The sequence below is a fragment of the Podarcis vaucheri genome (genome assembly GCF_965113315.1).
Source record: "Podarcis vaucheri genome assembly, chromosome: 12".
Classification (NCBI taxonomy): domain Eukaryota; kingdom Metazoa; phylum Chordata; class Lepidosauria; order Squamata; family Lacertidae; genus Podarcis; species Podarcis vaucheri.
In genome coordinates this window covers 11594321-11611807 of record NC_138750.1, presented here as the reverse complement: position 1 = coordinate 11611807, position 17487 = coordinate 11594321, and the positions used below count along the sequence as shown (strand labels likewise).

The following is a 17487-nucleotide window of genomic DNA, read 5'->3' as shown; positions in this document are numbered from 1 at the left end:
GCTGGTGCACTTTACCTGCATTACTTTCAGTTAAATGATGCTTGCAGATGTGCATCTTTGCCCCACGGCTATTCTCCGCATTCTGTTTCCCTGACTTGTGATTTGGATGACAGCCGAAGTTGTTTAAGAATGGAAGCATGAACAGTACATTGCATTTATCCAATCTGAGCATGGGGTCTTATTATGCCCCCACACCCACCCTTCTTTACCGCATTACTATCAAATAAGAGTGGTGGGGGGGGGGAGAGACATTTTGCGACTTAATGTTTTTAGTCATCTTTTCCGGGATAACTGTCAAGGAACTGACAATTCAGTCAAAGCTGTCAGATGAGTAATTGGATGAGCAGGGAGAGTGCAGGTGTCGGTACTAATTTGGTGATTTATTTACTTTTTATGAAGCCAGAAAATGGCGTGACATAGTCCTTAACACATGCATGACGTGCTTTATTTTCAAGAAAGGAAATTAGGTTGATTTCATAACGTTAAAGCCGTTAACTATTGAGCAGCCTCTGTGAATGAGTTCAGGGAAGGAACACATTTCTTTTCTTTTTTTTTTACAAGGAATGCATTCACTCAGAGTTTGAATCACTGTGTTTATCTCTTTGACTGAGTAGATTTCAGAGACTCCTAATAAAACACATTCTCTAAGAGAAAGTAAGCTTAACGATAACACAACGGTACCATATAAATCCACAGTGAGATTAAAGATCCAACCAGCATAAACTTCATATCATGACCCAGAGGCAAGGAACCTGTGGCTCAACAAGTCTTGTGGTACTCAAAGTCACTGTTAGAATTCCTGCTCCATGATTGCAGTCATGGGATTGTTGTCTTTCACATGATGGTATATGTTTTGACTCCACAGAGTGGGAAGTGACGGAGACAGGATCTCTGTGTTACTGTGTTCCGTGAAGTGGGCCTATTGTCCTTTGTTCTTTTTTTCTTTGCTGTCTGATGCTAGAGAGAGAGGGAGCCATATTGCAGTGCTCCATGTATGTTTATATGTAAATAAAGTAGATTAGCCAAAATGCTGAGTTGCTGAGGTCTGTCACACAAATTGCGAAGACTCTGCCGATCCCTAAGTGTGCCGGTGTCTGTGGCATCGGTCGCTGTGATGTTCGGGCTGAAGAAAGCTTTTGAAGCTCCAGAACGATTGACCAGGAGGGAGAGAACATGCCAGTCGGGCATGTGTCTCTGCCAGGGTCCTACTCGAGCATAGGACAAGCTCCTGACAGTCACATCATCCCCAGCCAGCATGACCTCTGGCCAGAGATGATGGGCAGTGTGGTCTAACAATGACAACTAATCTGGAGGATACCACAACCACTGAGCCTCCATCCTGTTTGGCAGAGAAGAGAGGTTTGGCAGTTGTGAAGTAGCCAGAAAGGAACACACCTGAGTTTTTACTGTCAGTCACAAATGTGCCTTGTGGGTGCTGCTTGCTTTGGAGGAAACCAATGCTATTTTGAACAGTCACTCTGTGCCAGCTCATCTTCTATGTTGTATAAATATGTAGCAATCACACAACACCGTCAGACTCTGGGACACAGTTGTGTTGCGTTGGCTGCAGCTGATGGGAGCTGTAGTCCCAGTTAGCAAAGACTGCTGTATCAGAGTGCTACCTATTTATCTACTTGCACTTTGTGCTTTCGAACTGCTAGGTTGGCAGAAGCAGGGACCGAGCAACGGGAGCTCACCCCGTCGTGGGGATTCGAACCGCTGACCTTCTGATTGGCAAGCCCTAGGCTCTGTGGTTTAACTCACAGCGCCACCCGCATCCCTAGGGAGTCTCAAAGTGGCTAACAATCTCCTTTCCCTTCCTCCCCCACAACAAACACTCTGTGAGGTGAGTGAGGCTGAGAGACTTCAGAGAAGTGTGACTAGCCCAAGGTCACCCAGCAGCTGCATGTGGAGGAGCGGGGAAGCGAACCTGGTTCACCAGATTACGAGTCTACCGCTCTTAACCCACTACACCAATTCCACAACCACCCAAAGGAGTCCAGTCCACTGCCAAACAGCTCTTACAGTCAGAAAGTTTTTTCCATATGTTTAGTTGGGATCTCCTTTCTTTTAACTTGAAGGCATTGGTTCAAATCCTACCCTCCAGAGCAGGAGAAAACAAACATGTTCCCTCTTCTGTGTGACAGCCCTTGAGATAGTTGAAGGTGGCTATTATATCTCCTCTCAGTCTCTACTTTTTCAGGCTAAACATACCCAACATACAACGTTGGAAGATTAAGGACAGACGGAAGAAAGTACTTCACACAGCAGCACATTGAGCGGTGGGATTTCCTCCCACAAGAGATGGCCCCCCATTTGGATGGCTTAGAAAAAGGTTAGACAAATTCGCAAAAGGATAAATCAGTGCCACTAGTGACTGTGGTTATCCTACCTCCACTTTCAGAGTCTGTGTGCCTCCAAATGCCCTTTGCTGGAAATAGCAAATACAAGAGGGCTGTTGCAAATATGAGAGTGTCGTTTCTGCTTGCAGGTTTCGCACAGGTGTCAGGTTGGCCACTGGACAAGGTGGACCTTTGGCCTGATCCAGAAGTCTCTTTTGCTCCTATGTAAGGCAATGGCAGCTTGCTGTTTTGCAGTTCTGCCCTACATTTATTGACTGTTAACAGATCTGTTGGGTGCCATATGTATTGTGAATTCTTTCTGCAGCTCTTTGCTTAACAGTGAAAAAGCTTTTTATTTAATTGCCAGATCTGACAATCCAAACAAGAGTTCCAATGTCATGCTGATCCTTTTCCTGCCTTCTGCCTCATATAAATCATCAGTATTATGCAGTTCAGTTTGGGGATGCTTTTTAAACAATGTACATGGCTAAACAAGCTGCATTACTAATGAGGCTGCTGTAGATTTAAAAAAACATGTCAGGATTGGGGAAAAGAATCTAAGCTCTCTCTTTGTCCATGGTTTGAAGTGAGTTTGCAAACCATGGCTTAGAGGTTTGAGCTAACTTCAGAAACCTGATTTTGAAGTCACAGGAAACTATGGTCACAGCAAACAGGAAATAGAGGGTGGCATTTGAGTGAGAGGACGGAGGTAAAGGATGCATGCAATTCTCCAAACCAGTGGCGTAGCGTGGGGGGTGCAGGGGGGGCCGGGCGCAACATCTGGGGGGGCGCGCTCGCACTCGCAGCTCTCTGCCCCCTGCTAAAATCCACGAGTTAGGGGGCGCAAATTACTTGCCTTGCCCCGGGTGCTGACAACCCACGCTACGCCACTGCTCCAAACAATGGTCTTTAGAAGACCCTCCGAAGTGAATCATAGAGGGAGAGAGCAAGAGCAGAATAAAGAATGTGTATTAATACCAGAAGCCTGCATAACAGAGGTCATATGCTTTAGTAAGTCCCCTGAGTGCTAGCATTGTCACTGTAGCAACCTGTAGACACTGCCCTATGAAGCACAGGCATGCCTTATTTGACCTTTCCATGGCCCTTGTCCATCTTCATCCCCAACCAGGGACAGCAGTAACTGGTGATACCTTTTTGCATGCAGTTACTGTTGCCTGCTTCACACTAAACGGCATCCCTCAGTGCTCATGCACCGTGACATGTGAGGAAATAAGCATCATCCTTTGTCACAGGCTTTGTCTCATCAGTGCTTATTTGTCCCTAGATCCTGCAGCTAGAATAGCACAGCTCACATAAATCATAAATCATTGTAGAGTTGGAAGAGACCCCGAGGGTCATCTAGTCCAACCCCCTGCAGTGCAGGAATCTCAGCTAAAGCATCCATGACAGATGGCCATCCAATCTTTGCTTAAAAACCTCCAAGGAAGGAGAGTTTGCAACCTCCTAGAGCAGACCGTTCCATTGTCGAACGGTCAGAAAGTACTCCCTGATGTTTAGTCGGAATCACCTTTCTTGTAACTTGAAGCCAACAAATTCACCTAAACCCTGCTCACACAGCTTTCATAGAATCATAGAATCATAGAGTTGGAAGAGACCACAAGGGCCATCGAGTCCAACCCCCTGCCAAGCAGGAAACACCATCAGAGCACTCCTGACATATGGTTGTCAAGCCTCTGCTTAAAGACCTCCAAAGTAGGAGACTCCACCACACTCCTTGGCAGCAAATTCCACTGTCAAACAGCTCTTACTGTCAGGAAGTTCTTCCTAATGTTTAGGTGGAATCTTCTTTCTTGTAGTTTGGATCCATTGCTCCGTGTCCACTTCTCTGGAGCAGCAGAAAACAACCTTTCTCCCTCCTCTATGTGACATCCTTTTATATATTTGAACATGGCTATCATATCACCCCTTAACCTCCTCTTCTCCAGGCTAAACATGCCCAGCTCCCTTAGCCGTTCCTCATAAGGCATCGTTTCCAGGCCTTTGACCATTTTGGTTGCCCTCCTCTGGACACATTCCAGTTTGTCAGTGTCCTTCTTGAATTGTGGTGCCCAGAACTGGACACAGTACTCCAGGTGAGGTCTGACCAGAGCAGAATACAGTGGCACTATTACTTCCCTTGATCTAGATGCTATACTCCTATTGATGCAGCCCAGAATTGCATTGGCTTTTTTAGCTGCCGCGTCACACTGTTGGCTCATGTCAAGTTTGTGGTCAACCAAGACTCCTAGATCCTTTTCACATGTACTGCTCTCAAGCCAGGTGTCCCCCATCTTGTATTTGTGCCTCTCATTTTTTTTGCCCAAGTGCAATACTTTACATTTCTCCCTGTTAAAATTCATCTTGTTTGTTTGGGCCCAGTCCTCTAATCTATCAAGGTCGTTTTGAAGTGTGATCCTGTCCTCTGGGGTGTTAGCCACCCCTCCCAGTTTGGTGTCAGCTTTTGTGGCTAGGAAAGTGATGTGAAAATGCACCAAAAGGTGTGTCGTTGAGCTAACAGTTAACAGGAAGACATATAACCACCTAGCAGAATAAAAGATCAATAAAAAACAGACATTGTCTCACCTCCACAGAAGCATTGTGCAAGTCAGGTCGAATGCTTCAAAAGCAGGTCATCTGAGGGAGCCCAGAGTGAGGTTAATAAAGGCTATTGCCCTTCCTCATCCTCATCCTCATCCGCCTTGCCTTTTTGTCTGGAATGGGTAACTTCATGATTAGCTTTTGCCTACAAATTACAAGACCTGAGTTCAAATCCTTCTTCAGCCATGAAGCTCACAGGGCTGGTGTTGTGTGAATAAAAGGAATGTGAGTCACATTTACATCAGTCTGAGCTCCTTGAAGGGGAAGGATGAGCTATCAGAGCAATAAACGTATTATTGTAAATCATCCCTATTGCGCACTTGCTGTTGCCTGATTCTATACTAATGTGCTTTGAAGGAAGTTTAGCTGGCTTAATGGGATGTGGTCCTTGCAGCACATGGCAAGAAGCACAACTGACCTCAGTGGGATTTATTTTCTAGTAAACATGAAGAGAACCAGGCTGCACATCCCATAAGGGGTGGGTACACATGTACCAGCAGGTACCTGAGCCTGCCCTCCAGTGGGTTGGACTAGATGACCCTCACAGTCCCTTCCAGCTCTACAGTTCTGATTCTAGGTTGCATCAACAGAAGTCAAGGGAAATAACAGACCATTGGTCAGGCCACAACTGGAGTACTGTGTCCAGTGCAGTGCACCACAATTTAAAAAAGATATTGACAAGCTGGAACGTGTGCAGAGGAGGGTGACCAGGATAATCAAGGGTGTGGAAACCAAGCCTTATGAGGAATGGTTGAGGGAGCTGGACATGTTTAGCCTGGGAAAAGGAAGATCAAGAATTGATATGATGGCCATGTCAAATACAGTGGTACCTCGGGTTAAGAACTTAATTCGTTCTGGAGGTCATTCTTAACCTGGAACTGTTCTTAACCTGAAGCACCACTGTAGCTAATGGGGTCTCCTGCTGCCGCAGCACGATTTCTGTTCTCATCCTGAAGCAAAGTTCTTAACCCGAGGTACTATTTCTGGGTTAGCGGAGTCTGTAACCTGAAGCGTCTGTAACCTGAGGTACCACTGTAGCTAAACAGGGAAGATGGGGAGCAAGTTTGTTTTCTCCTGCTCCGGAGGCCAGGATCTCAACCAATGGATTCAAGTTACAAGTGGGAAGAATTATATATATATAAATTCAATAAGCAACAACAAGAGGGAAGATTCCAAGTCAATCTCGGGAAGAACTTTCTGACAGTAAAGCTCCGAAGGTGATGGACTCTCCTCCCTTGGAGATGTCAAAGCAGAAATCGGATGGCCACCTGTCGTGTACAATCTGGCTGAGATGCCTGCCTCGCAGGGGGTTGGTCTAGATGACCCTCGGGACCCCTCTACAAGTCTGCGACAGCAAGAAAAGCGTGATCCAGACTGGAGAAAGACAAGCGTGATCCAGAATGCAGAAAGACAAGCGCGATCCAGAATGTGATCCACAGCGGCGGAGGCAGCAGCAGAAGCAGCCGTGGGCTCGTCCTCCCGCCCTGCGCTTTGGCAGGGGCCAGTGGCGTAGCGTGGGGGGTGCAGGGGGGCCGGCCGCACCGGGCGCAACATCTGGGGGTTAGGGGGCGCAAATCCCTTGCCTTGCCCCGGGTGCTGACAACCCACGCTGCGCCACTGGCGGGGCTCCTCCGGCAGCTCGGCGTGGGGGCTGCACATGGCTCCCCTTCCACTACTACGGCGGCACATGCTTCCTCCGCGCCAGGCGCCCGGGCTCCTCCTCCTCCTCCTCGCCGCTCCTTCGGCGGCTCCACGCGTTACGCGCCGGCTCACTCCCCGCTCGGCACGCCTGGCCCGGCGGACGCGGGGAGAAGGCGCGGAGCAGCCGTTTCACCGCCCGTAGAGAGAGCGATCCCTAACTTGCAGCGGGGCGTGTGTGTGTGTGTGTGGAGGAGAAGGCGAGGAGGAGGGAAGAGGAGGAGGAAGGCGGGGGAGGCGGGCAGCCTTTTGGGGGGAGGCGGCGAGGAGCTCCCCCACTTGCCAATAAGACCCGCGCCGCGCCGCCGGAGGAGAGTTCCTTCGCCGGGCAGGGATGGCCAAGCCGGAGCACGTGAAATAAACCAGCGGCTCCCGGAGCTCCCCAGACGGAGGCTTTTCCGTCCGAGAGGCCAACATGATTCCGCCCAGCGACGCGACCCAAGTCAGCCCGGAGGACGTGGAGAAGGACCGCGACCCGGAGAGCCCCGAGCAGCCGCCTTCGCCTGCCTCCACCACCAGCCAGGAATCCAAGGTCGGTCCCGCTCGCTCCATCCCTGGATCCCTATTCGGAGAGGGGATCGGTCTCTCTCCACGGCCAGGCGCGCTTACGTGCCCGTCCTCCTTTTGCGCCTGCAAAAATGTTTGCGAGGTGGGATCTCGCCATTCATTCACCTGGCGGAGCTGGGAAAGAACGGGGGGCGGGGGGGGGTATCTGGCTGGGTTTAGGAATTAGTTTGCTGATTGCATTTATTTTCTGGAGGGAGAGGTTTCAAAGCACTCTGTCAGGCCATTCCTCTGTTTGGCACTCCGGTTGCTCTGGCATCACGTGTTGATCCTCATGAAATAGACTGTGACAGATTTATTATAGGAAAGTTGCCTCTGTGTGTGTGTGTTAAAAAATGTCTTTCCAGGAACTTTGCCATTCAGCTGATAAATAGGTCAGTAGCTGAAGTCTAGCTGAAGAGCTGCTATTGTAGGGGAAGAACTGCCATCCATAATAATAATTTTATTATCTGGTACCCCGCCCATCTGAGTGGGTTGCCCGAGCCACTCTGGGCGGCTTCCAACATATATAAAGAGCATGGTAAATAGGATCACCTCCCCTCTTGCCTCCCCAAAAATCATATTTTATTGGCCTGGTTTGGCTTACCTGTTTGAGGAAAATGATGCTTCTGTTCTGCATTCAGTCCCTCAAAATTAAGTGATATAGTAGGTGAGAAGTTTCTGATTGGATTACCTGAATTAGAAACAAAGATCTGTAAGTGAGCAGAAGGAAGAGCAGAACAAGGATGCTCTTCTGTTTAACGGGAGCATGACGTAAGGGGCAGGAGTTACCTAAAACAACTTGTTAGCTATTAGTGTTGCTGCTGATAAACACAACTTCTCATAGACCTTGTGCCCTTGTATTTAACAGAAGACCACAACCTGCACATTTGCCACAGTGGATTTTAGTGATATGATGTGCCACAATTCTTTGGCACGCCCTTTGAAAAGGATTGCAGCATCTTCCGAAATGAGCACCTTGCCATTTTACAGTCATCCCCCCTGTTGAAAGTGGAAGAGATATGGAACGCTCCTCCAGAATAGTATTACTATTAGTAGGGTAAAACGGATGATAGTCGCTGTAGCCGCCTTGACAGGCCTTGAGCATCCTTGTCGAAGTTGATATGATCCTAACTGGCACTTCAAAGGTGGTGCTCAGCAGGATGGAAGTTTGTGCTTTGAATGAGGAGGTCATGTGGACAAATGGACTTGCCACCATGCTGTCAAAGAGGGATTGTTCATTGCTTGTGGCTACAGCACCGTACAGTCTTGATTATAGCTATTGATGTGTTACTTCCTTCCAAATCTATGGGATATATATATGAGTCAGTGGCAATTGATGACGGGATTGCAGCCTAAACTCAGGAAATATAAATAGGGTTTCATTTTCTCCTTACCTTTTATAGTAACTAACTATGACAGGCATGTCCAAAGTCCATTTCGGGGGCCTTATTCGGCCACTGGTCAGTTTAATCTGGCCCCTGTGGCAGTTTTTTTCCTGGGGTAAAATCCTTAAAAAACCTCAACAACTTCAATCCTAAAAGAAGCTCAACAACTTTGGGCTAAAATAATAAAAAAAAGCTCAAGAACTTCAATCCTAAAAAAAGGTCAACAACTTGGTCCAGCTTGGTCGGCCCCCACGGCCCTTCACTTCATCAAATCTGGACCTCTTTGAAAAAAGTTTGGACACCACTGAACTATGATTTGATGTGGAGGGGTGTATGCACTTTGGGCACAAAGCAAAATATTTTAGATCATAGATCTAAATAGGATTGTAGAGTTGAAAGGTTCCCTGAGAATCGTCTAGCCCAACCCCCTGCAATGCGAGAATATGCAGCTGTCCCATACAGGGATCGAACCTGCAACCTTGGCATTATCAGAACCACACTCTAACCAACTGAGCTATCCAGGAAATATTGTGTATGAATATATTTCACACAATGCATAGTTCATTGTGTGTATCCACCTCTCAAAATACACACGTGGAGTGTTAAAACATAAATGTAAGCACCAGTGTGTTGTTGGTCCTTCAGGCTTTGATACAAGGTCTCAAATGCTGGTAATTTTGCTTTCAGCCAGACACAATAGTTCTTAAAAACTCAAAAGGGCTTTTAAACATCAGGTATTGTTTAGCAGCATATTTGTGGAGTACTTTTGGTGTTTTCTTCTAATGAAGAATGTAAAATGTACTACTGGTTTTGTTGTGGTATAGCAATGTGATGCCAGTATTCCAACTAAGTTTGCTAATATTCATACAACAGTCGAAAACAAAATTAGGAGGGGTAAAATAATCTCAGATTTGAAATTTGCATTTGGAAATACACGTTTTAAAGATCTGTATTCTTATTTGGTCAGTTTTTTCATTTAGGCAAAATTAAAATGTTGGCTCCACAAGTAATCAACAGTTTGAAACCAATTGCCATTGAAACCAATTTCAGTCAGTGTTACACCCTCCAATGTTAAATCTGGAAAGAAAAGATAAACTACATGGGGCATTCTGGAGTTTGTTTCTTATCAGGTGGGAAACCATGGCCTTTCTGAAATATCCATACTAGTTTTGCTTTTGGTAATTGACACATGTTGGGGTTGTACTATTAGTACACATCTGCAGCCATTGGTGGCAAAGTTTTATATATGTTTATTTTATTAAAGGGTGGCAGCCAGTCCCAGACTGGTGTCCTTTGATGTTATATCAATCAATCAATTTATTACGGTCATAGACCAGGCAGCCGGCACGCATGCCCCTTTTCGCAGGAGAAGGCAAGCATGTTGCAAACGCTTGCGCTCCACTCTGGCCCCCTGTGCCTTCAGGCGGCCCCCTTGCTCCTCACCTGCAGAGCCTTTGATGTTATACAGCACAACAGGGGAAGGTTTCAAGATAAGGGGAAAGGGAAAATGTGTCCTTTTTCTTCATCCATCCTGAAACTTTATCCACTCCACTGTGAACCCCAGAATGCTCTCCAAAGGCCCCTGTTCTATCTTGGCCAGGGGCATTCGTGTTAGAGGGTTGGAGAACAGAAACATGCCCCCCCCCAAAATGTTTCAGATCCCTGCTGGTTACTGCTTAATCTGAAATTGCTTTATACTCCCGCTTTGTAGATAAATAATTAGGGGAGGGAAGTACAGTACACTGCTCCCTCTTCCCTACCCACAAGTGTAACAGGCAGATATCATAACTGGATGTTTTGTTTCCATGGGTGCAACACTCATGTGGCAGCTTTTGTTTCTGGAGTACAGATCCCAGGTTTAAGGGCAAAGTCAGGCAGTTTTTATACTGGTGCACTATGTAAACACAGCTTTTTACATAGTGTAAGGTGGCGGCTTTTGCAATTCGGTGGCTGCCTTTTGGCCTTAACTCTGAGACCTGCGCTCCAGGGCGGCTGCTCCTACAGGTCCTTTACACGTGTGTGTGGTCCTAGCACTGTTTCATGGAAACATGCGAAAGCAACTGTTCTTGCAGATCTTCTTACTTCCTTCTGGCCTTAGAAAGAGAGCCAAGAACACAGTGGGCACTTTTTCACTTTCTGAGAAAAGTTCTTTGAAATAAATGAGGCTTATTGCCAAGTACCTGTCTTTTGAGAAGGGATTGCAAGTGATCCTTGGTGCAATTATTTTCAAATTACTGTTTAATGGATAGTTGCAATTGGACACTTTTTCATAACTCTTCCCTCACTCCTGCCCCATTCAGCCTACATCATTTATAATTAGATTTTCTGGATGTCTCTTGCGGGATCTAATCCCTCGCGAAGTCTGTGGACTTTGACTATTGCAGAGATTTGATCCTGGCCTAGTCAGGTATTCTAACCACTATACCATGCATAAGTAATGTGTGGCCCTCCAGATACGGTAGGACTACAACAATCAAACCTGACCATTGGTCATGTTGACTGGGGCTGATGGGAATTGAAGACCAACATATCTGCAGGGCCACAAGTTCCCCATCCCTGCACTAAAAGCTAAAGGGTAAAGGACCCCTGGACAGTTAAGTCCGGCCAAAGGCAACTACGGGGTGCAGCGTTCATCTTGCTTTCAGGCCAAGTGAGCCAGCGTTTGTCCACAGACAGCTTTCCGGGTCATGTGGCCAGCATGATTAAACTGCTTCTGGTGCAACAGAACACCATGACGGAAACCAGAGCAGCGCACAGAAACGCTGTTTACCTTCCCGCTGCAGTGGTACCTATTTATCTACTTGCACTTGCATGCTTTCAAACTGCTAGGTTGGCAGAAGCTGGGACAGAGCAATGGGAGCTCACCCCATCACGCAGATTAGAACCACCAACCTTTCAATCGGCAAGCCCAAAAGGCTCAGTGGTTTAGACCTATATCCCTGCACTAAACCATAACAGAATGCCAATCAGCAGAATCACTGAATTGTAGAATTGTAGAGTTGGAAGGGGCCGCGAAGGTCATTTAGTCCAACCCATGAGCCTGAGATTAAGAGTCTCAGGCTCTACCAACTTAGCTACCAAGTTTTTCACCAGATGAATCGCGTCCAGCTGCAGGTAGAAGGTTTTAAGGTGGGTTAATACATCGATGCATTCAAACTCTAAGAGCATGCTGGCAAGAAACATAAACTGTTCTGTCCTTTGCATTCCAGTTTTATTTTGTATAGTAAGATTTCCCCACCCCCTTCCAAACATGCCCTCTCCAACTGTCAGGCTGCAGTCAAGATGAAGTGTTACCGTGTGTTGCTGCTGGTTGTGAGAAATGGCTGTGAGTTACAGATCAGCTTGAACTGGGGTGGGAGGTGGGACTGAGTTGTGCTAATTGCACCAATCTGTTTAAAACTCGTTTTGATACTGTATTTTTAAATTGATGTAACTCACCCTAGTGAGTTTGGCCGCTGCACTCCAGAAGTCTGAAAAGCTGAAGAGCCCAAGGCAGGGGCTGATGGGAAACAAAGAAAGCTGGGGAGAATCAATGTGGCTTGCTTGCTCATCTGCAAGTTGTCTAAAACAAACCGTGGCTTAGGGTTACTTGCAAATGAAACCTATTGACGTTTGTTTTAAAACACTTGCAGCCTGCCTAGTTAAACTTGATGCTTTAAGGAAGCAATCCTAACCACACATACTTGGTCATGAATTCTCCATCCCCCTAAGCAAATGTGTCTTGGATTTAGGTATGATTCTCCCAAAAATTACAGGCCAGATTCTACTGCCCTTATTCAAATTACTGGTACTGTGCCGACATCTGATTAGCATTTCACACAACACGCCACCTGCTTCATTCTGAGTGCATTTATTAGTATTGACTCCAGTCCATAAAACTGCCAAGGGTCACACAACTTGATCTGCCTTAATTGGTTGAATGAAGTCTAACTTGCACTTCAGTGGAACAAGCAGTAACAGACACCCCTGAGGTTGCATGGTTGTACTCTGTTTACTATCACATAGAATCATATCATAGAATCATAGAGTTGGAAGAGACCACAAGGGCCATCGAGTCCAACCCCCTGCCAAGCAGGAAACACCATCAGAGCACTCCTGACATATGGTTGTCAAGCCTCCGCTTAAAGACCTCCAAAGAAGGAGACTCCACCACACTCCTTGGCAGCAAATTCCACTGTCAAACAGCTCTTACTGTCAGGAAGTCCTTCCTAATGTTTAGGTGGAATCTTCTTTCTTGTAGTTTGGATCCATTGCTCCGTGTCCGCCTCTCTGGAGCAGCAGAAAACAACCTTTCTCCCTCCTCTATGTGACATCCTTTTATATATTTGAACATGGCTATCATATCACCCCTTAACCTCCTCTTCTCCAGGCTAAACATGCCCAGCTCCCTTAGCCGTTCCTCATAAGGCATCGTTTCCAGGCCAGTGTCCCTCTTGAACTGTGGTGCCCAGAACTGGACACAGTACTCCAGGTGAGGTCTGACCAGAGCAGAATTCAGTGGCACTATTACTTCCCTTGATCTAGATGCTATACTCCTATTGATGCATCGTACCTTACTGCTGTATGTGATATATACCTGGCACACAAAACCTAAACCTAAAAAGCTATGGTTTGCAGAAGCTAGGGAGGTGTTTGCCAATAGACACTTACTATATTAGGACTTGGTCAGCAGCCTTCACCACTGCAACTGTTGCATTGTAGCATAAAACCTGATCCTATGGAGACAGCATATCGGGCCATTAATATATCTGATCCCATTGCTAGCAACAATCCTGAATTATTTCTTTTAATTACTTTTATCTATTTGTTTCTCTGCCTGTCTGCTTCAGCTTATTATATAGGTGGTGGACTGGTCTTATCTATGTTCTAATGTATATAGGCATTTCTGCTATTTGACACGAATGCTTAACCTTTATAATATACAGTACTTGGGATATTTTTGCTGAGTTACTATTTGAAGTGCAGTGTTGATCTTGGATAATATTTGCTTGCTGCTTGCTCGTTCCCTTTTTTAGTTTTCGCATGATAGTTTATTACATGATAGATTGTAGATTTTACGGCTTGGTTTTGTGATTCTTCTATATATTCTTCTATACATACAGTCCATGCTTTGGTAGAGTTTGATGGGTCCAATTTGTATGTTTACCAATATTCTTAGGGATGGAGCAAATCCTGACTTCTGGAAGAGTTTTCAACTTTCCTCTTTCAGGAGAAATTGGCCAGTTGTTGCTTTCTCCTATAACTTCTCATTCAAATCTTTCTACTTGTCTCTTCTGACTCCTGTCTCTTAAGCTTCAATTTAAAAATTATAACCCAAGGAATCATAGAAATTTATCTTGGCATTGTAATTATTGGAATATAATGATCTGTTCACAATTGCATCAGAGTTTTAGAGCGGTTTCTGTAGAATCCTACCACATTCATGCTAAATTTATCAGTGCTTTACTATGATTCAGTCATCCTTTACTATGAGAAGGGAAAGGGGTATTTTATTCTAAGTGAAGTCATACTAGGCTCCATGTCTGTTGTTGGTATCTGTCTGTCTTGAGAGACAATGGACCTCCAGGGTGAAGTCAAACCGCTGCTTTAGCAGCACAGAAGTGATCTCCCCAGGGCACAATCCTGGGCAGAGTGCATGGAAGTCCTGGGCTGCCCAGACAACAAGGCTCCACTCTTGGCCTCACTGATGTCGTCCAAAGGAAAGCAGAGCAATACGTTTAGCTACAGGAGTTGCCAGAAGGAGGTGTACAAAGCACCATCCAACCGTCTTAGGGACCGCACCCTGGATTTACTCTCTAGCCTTTTCTTCTCTCAAAGATGACACACAAGGCAGGACCTGACTTCCTTCTCCTTGATGAGCTACCTTCTCAGGTTGATGAGCCCCATTTGCCCTCACTTCCCTCTTTAACACATTCAGAAACCACCTTCTTGACCATTGGACCCACTCTTGGTCTTGTCCACTCCATCGGCCAGAGCCTGCCTTCACATGCAGGGGAAGTCTCTAACTCACTGAGGGTTTGAGACCCATCAGCCACCTTCACATGGTTTAGATGGTCAGTCAAAGCTGTTCCCGAGGTGTGGCCGCTGTCGCATGCTGACAAGCAGAGGGCCTTCTCGGTTGTGGCGCCCGCCCTGTGGAACACCCTCCCATCAGATGTCAAGGAAATAAACAACTATCTGACTTTTAGAAGAAGACATCTGAAGGCAGCCCTGTTTAGGGAAGTTTTTTAATGTCTGATGTTTTATTGTATTTTTAATATTTTGTTGGAAGCCGCCCAGAGTGACTGGGGAAACCCAGCCAGATGGGCAGGGTATAAATAATAAATTATTATTAGCGTGGTACCTCAGGTTACAAACACTTCAGGTTACATACGCTTCAGGTTACAGACTCCGCTAACCCAGAAATAGTACCTCAGGTTAAGAACTTTGCTTCAGGATGAGAACAGAAAAAGTGCTCCGGCGGCCTGGCGGCAGCGGGAGGCCCCATTAGCTAAAGTGGTGCTTCAGGTTAAGAAGAGTTTCAAGTTAAGAACGGACCTCTGAAACAAATTAAGTACTTAACCCGAGGTACCACTGTATTATTGACAGCTTCTGGGAGCTACAGGTGAGATTTGAGTGCAGAGTCTTTAGAAAAATTCTAATCAAACTCTAACCAAGTGTTCTGTTCCTAGCTTCTAATATGGTGATGGGGAGATATTGCTGGACTCCAGCTCCCATCAGCCTCAGTCATTGTGGCCAAAGGCCAGAGATTATGGGAGTTGGAGTCCAGCAACATCTGGAAGGTTGCAGATTCCCTGCTTACGTTTTAATGCTTCTCCTATTGCATAAAATCAGGGTCTCCTTTCACAGCACGTGCCTCTTCCCCGCCCCCTTGTGCAAAATCATAAAGCTGGCTGCTGTGAACATTTGTGCACTACAGCATGTTCTGGTTTTTGTTATTTGCAAAGCAATAAAAGTGTCTGAGTTCCTTACTTGACTAGGTCCAATTAAAAAAAAAAAGCATTGGAATGCCCCTATGACTTCACTGCACCCTATATAACACCCACATAGCTCCCTCAGCAAGACACTTTCAGAGAGCAACTCCTGGAACGAGGGTTCAAGAATCATGCACTGACAGCAGCTCACTGCATACGGCCCTTTGGGACGGACCACAGCTCAGTGGTAGAGCATCACTTTCCACACAGAATGTCCCATGTTCAGTCCCTGGAATCTCCAGGTAGACCCTGAGTGAGACCCCTGGGCAGGACTACCCCTGGGTCAATCATCTGATGTCATACTGATGCCAGGCGATTGGCACCTGTCAGAGATTTGCGCAAAGCTTCCTAAAGCCCTATGCTCAGCACTTCCCAAGTGCAGCACTTCTGAAGGGCCTGGTCGTCAGCTGCTTGTCGAGCTCTTGGAAAGCAGAGCGCAAGAGGCTCTGCAGGCACCACCAACCAGCAGGACCTGCAAACCTGCTTTCAGTTGAGCCCCAGCCTTACCTACCCCACAAGTGGGTGTGTAGAGCAGGTGGGTGGAGCTTGGCTGAAACAACCTTGCAGGCCAAAATTTGGTCCACAGGCTGGAAGTTGCCCATCCTTGTGTTGGAGCAGTTGAATTCAGACAAGGTGAACTGGGGATAAGAACTTGTTGAATTTACAATCTGAATTGGAATATAGGAAGGGGAGGTGCGGGGAAGTCGGGGAAATATGTTACAGAAAGTAAGGATTGCAAACTGTATATGTTTTTAAATTTTTCTTTTTTCTTTTTCTTTTTGGCTTTTTAAAATGGAAAATTTTTAATAAATATTTACTTTTTTAAAAAAAAGAATTCAGACAAGGTGCACTATTCACATACAGTGGTACCTCGGGTTACAGATGCTTTGGGTTACAGACGCTTCAGATTACAGACTTGACTAACCCAAAAATAATACCTTGGGTTAAGAACTTTGCCCCAGGATGAGAACAGAAATCATGTGGCAGCAGTGGGAGGCCCCATTAGCTAAAGTGGTAAGTAAAGGTAAAGGGACCCCTGACCATTAGGTCCAGTTGTGATCGACTCTGGGGTTGCAGCACTCATCTTGCTTTACTGGCTGAGGGAGCCGGCGTACAGCTTCCGGGTCATGTGGCCAGCATGACTAAGCCGCTTCTAGCGAACCAGAGCAGCGCACGGAAATGCCGTTTACTTTCCTGCCAGAGCGGTACCTATTTATCTACTTGCACTGGCGCGCTTTAGAACTGCTAGGTTGGCAGGAGCAGGGACCGAGCAACAGGAGCTCACTCCGTCGCAGGGATTCAAACCGCCGACCTTCTGATTGGGTCCTAGGCTCTGTGGTTTAAGCCACAGCACCACCCGCGTCCCATCAGCTAAAGTGATACCTCAGGTTAAAAACAGTTCCAGGTTAAGTGCGGGACTCCAGAACAAATTAAGTTCTTAACCTGAGGTACCACTGTATAAGCAAAGGGGGTTGGGGAGACATGGGAGAGAGTCACAGCCATTACCCTTCGTAGCATTAACCTTCATAGCCCTTGTGCTGACCCATTACGAAGGGAGGGTCACTATTGTCTGTTCAGTTTCCTTAAACCTCAGAGGAAGTGCCAGGTCAACACAATCCTGTTCCTGCCAGCAAGCATGCGGATTTCTAAAGGATGAGCTGTTCCTGAGCCAAAGGGGATTCCATGAGAAAGCAGCTATAACTTAGCAGCTCAGCACAGTTCTAATGAAAGTATGAGAAAGGTTCATTTACAGCCTATTGCAAACATTGTCTTCAAAGAATTTCCCTAGACTGCTGTGCATTGGTAGGCACACCCACCCACAAACCCATACCCCCATACGCTTAATGGATAGTAAATACATCCTAATGAAATTAAGTTTCCAATATAGATATGCAGAGAAGACCCAGCTCTTGAGCTAGATTATCCAGCTTGCAATCCTATTGA

At 46.3% G+C, this 17487-nt stretch overlaps 1 protein-coding gene across 1 annotated transcript in view; it reads left to right on the top strand.

The window, feature by feature from the left end:
* Positions 1-6602: 6602 nt before the first annotated feature.
* The window catches only part of STAC (SH3 and cysteine rich domain), an 83252-nt gene continuing 72367 nt past the window's right edge, over positions 6603-17487 (top strand). Inside the window, exon 1 of the mRNA XM_082192887.1 lies at positions 6603-7170. Within this exon, the coding sequence (XP_082049013.1) occupies positions 7054-7170 (117 nt within the window). The 5' untranslated portion in view covers positions 6603-7053. The remainder of the gene's footprint in view (positions 7171-17487) is intronic.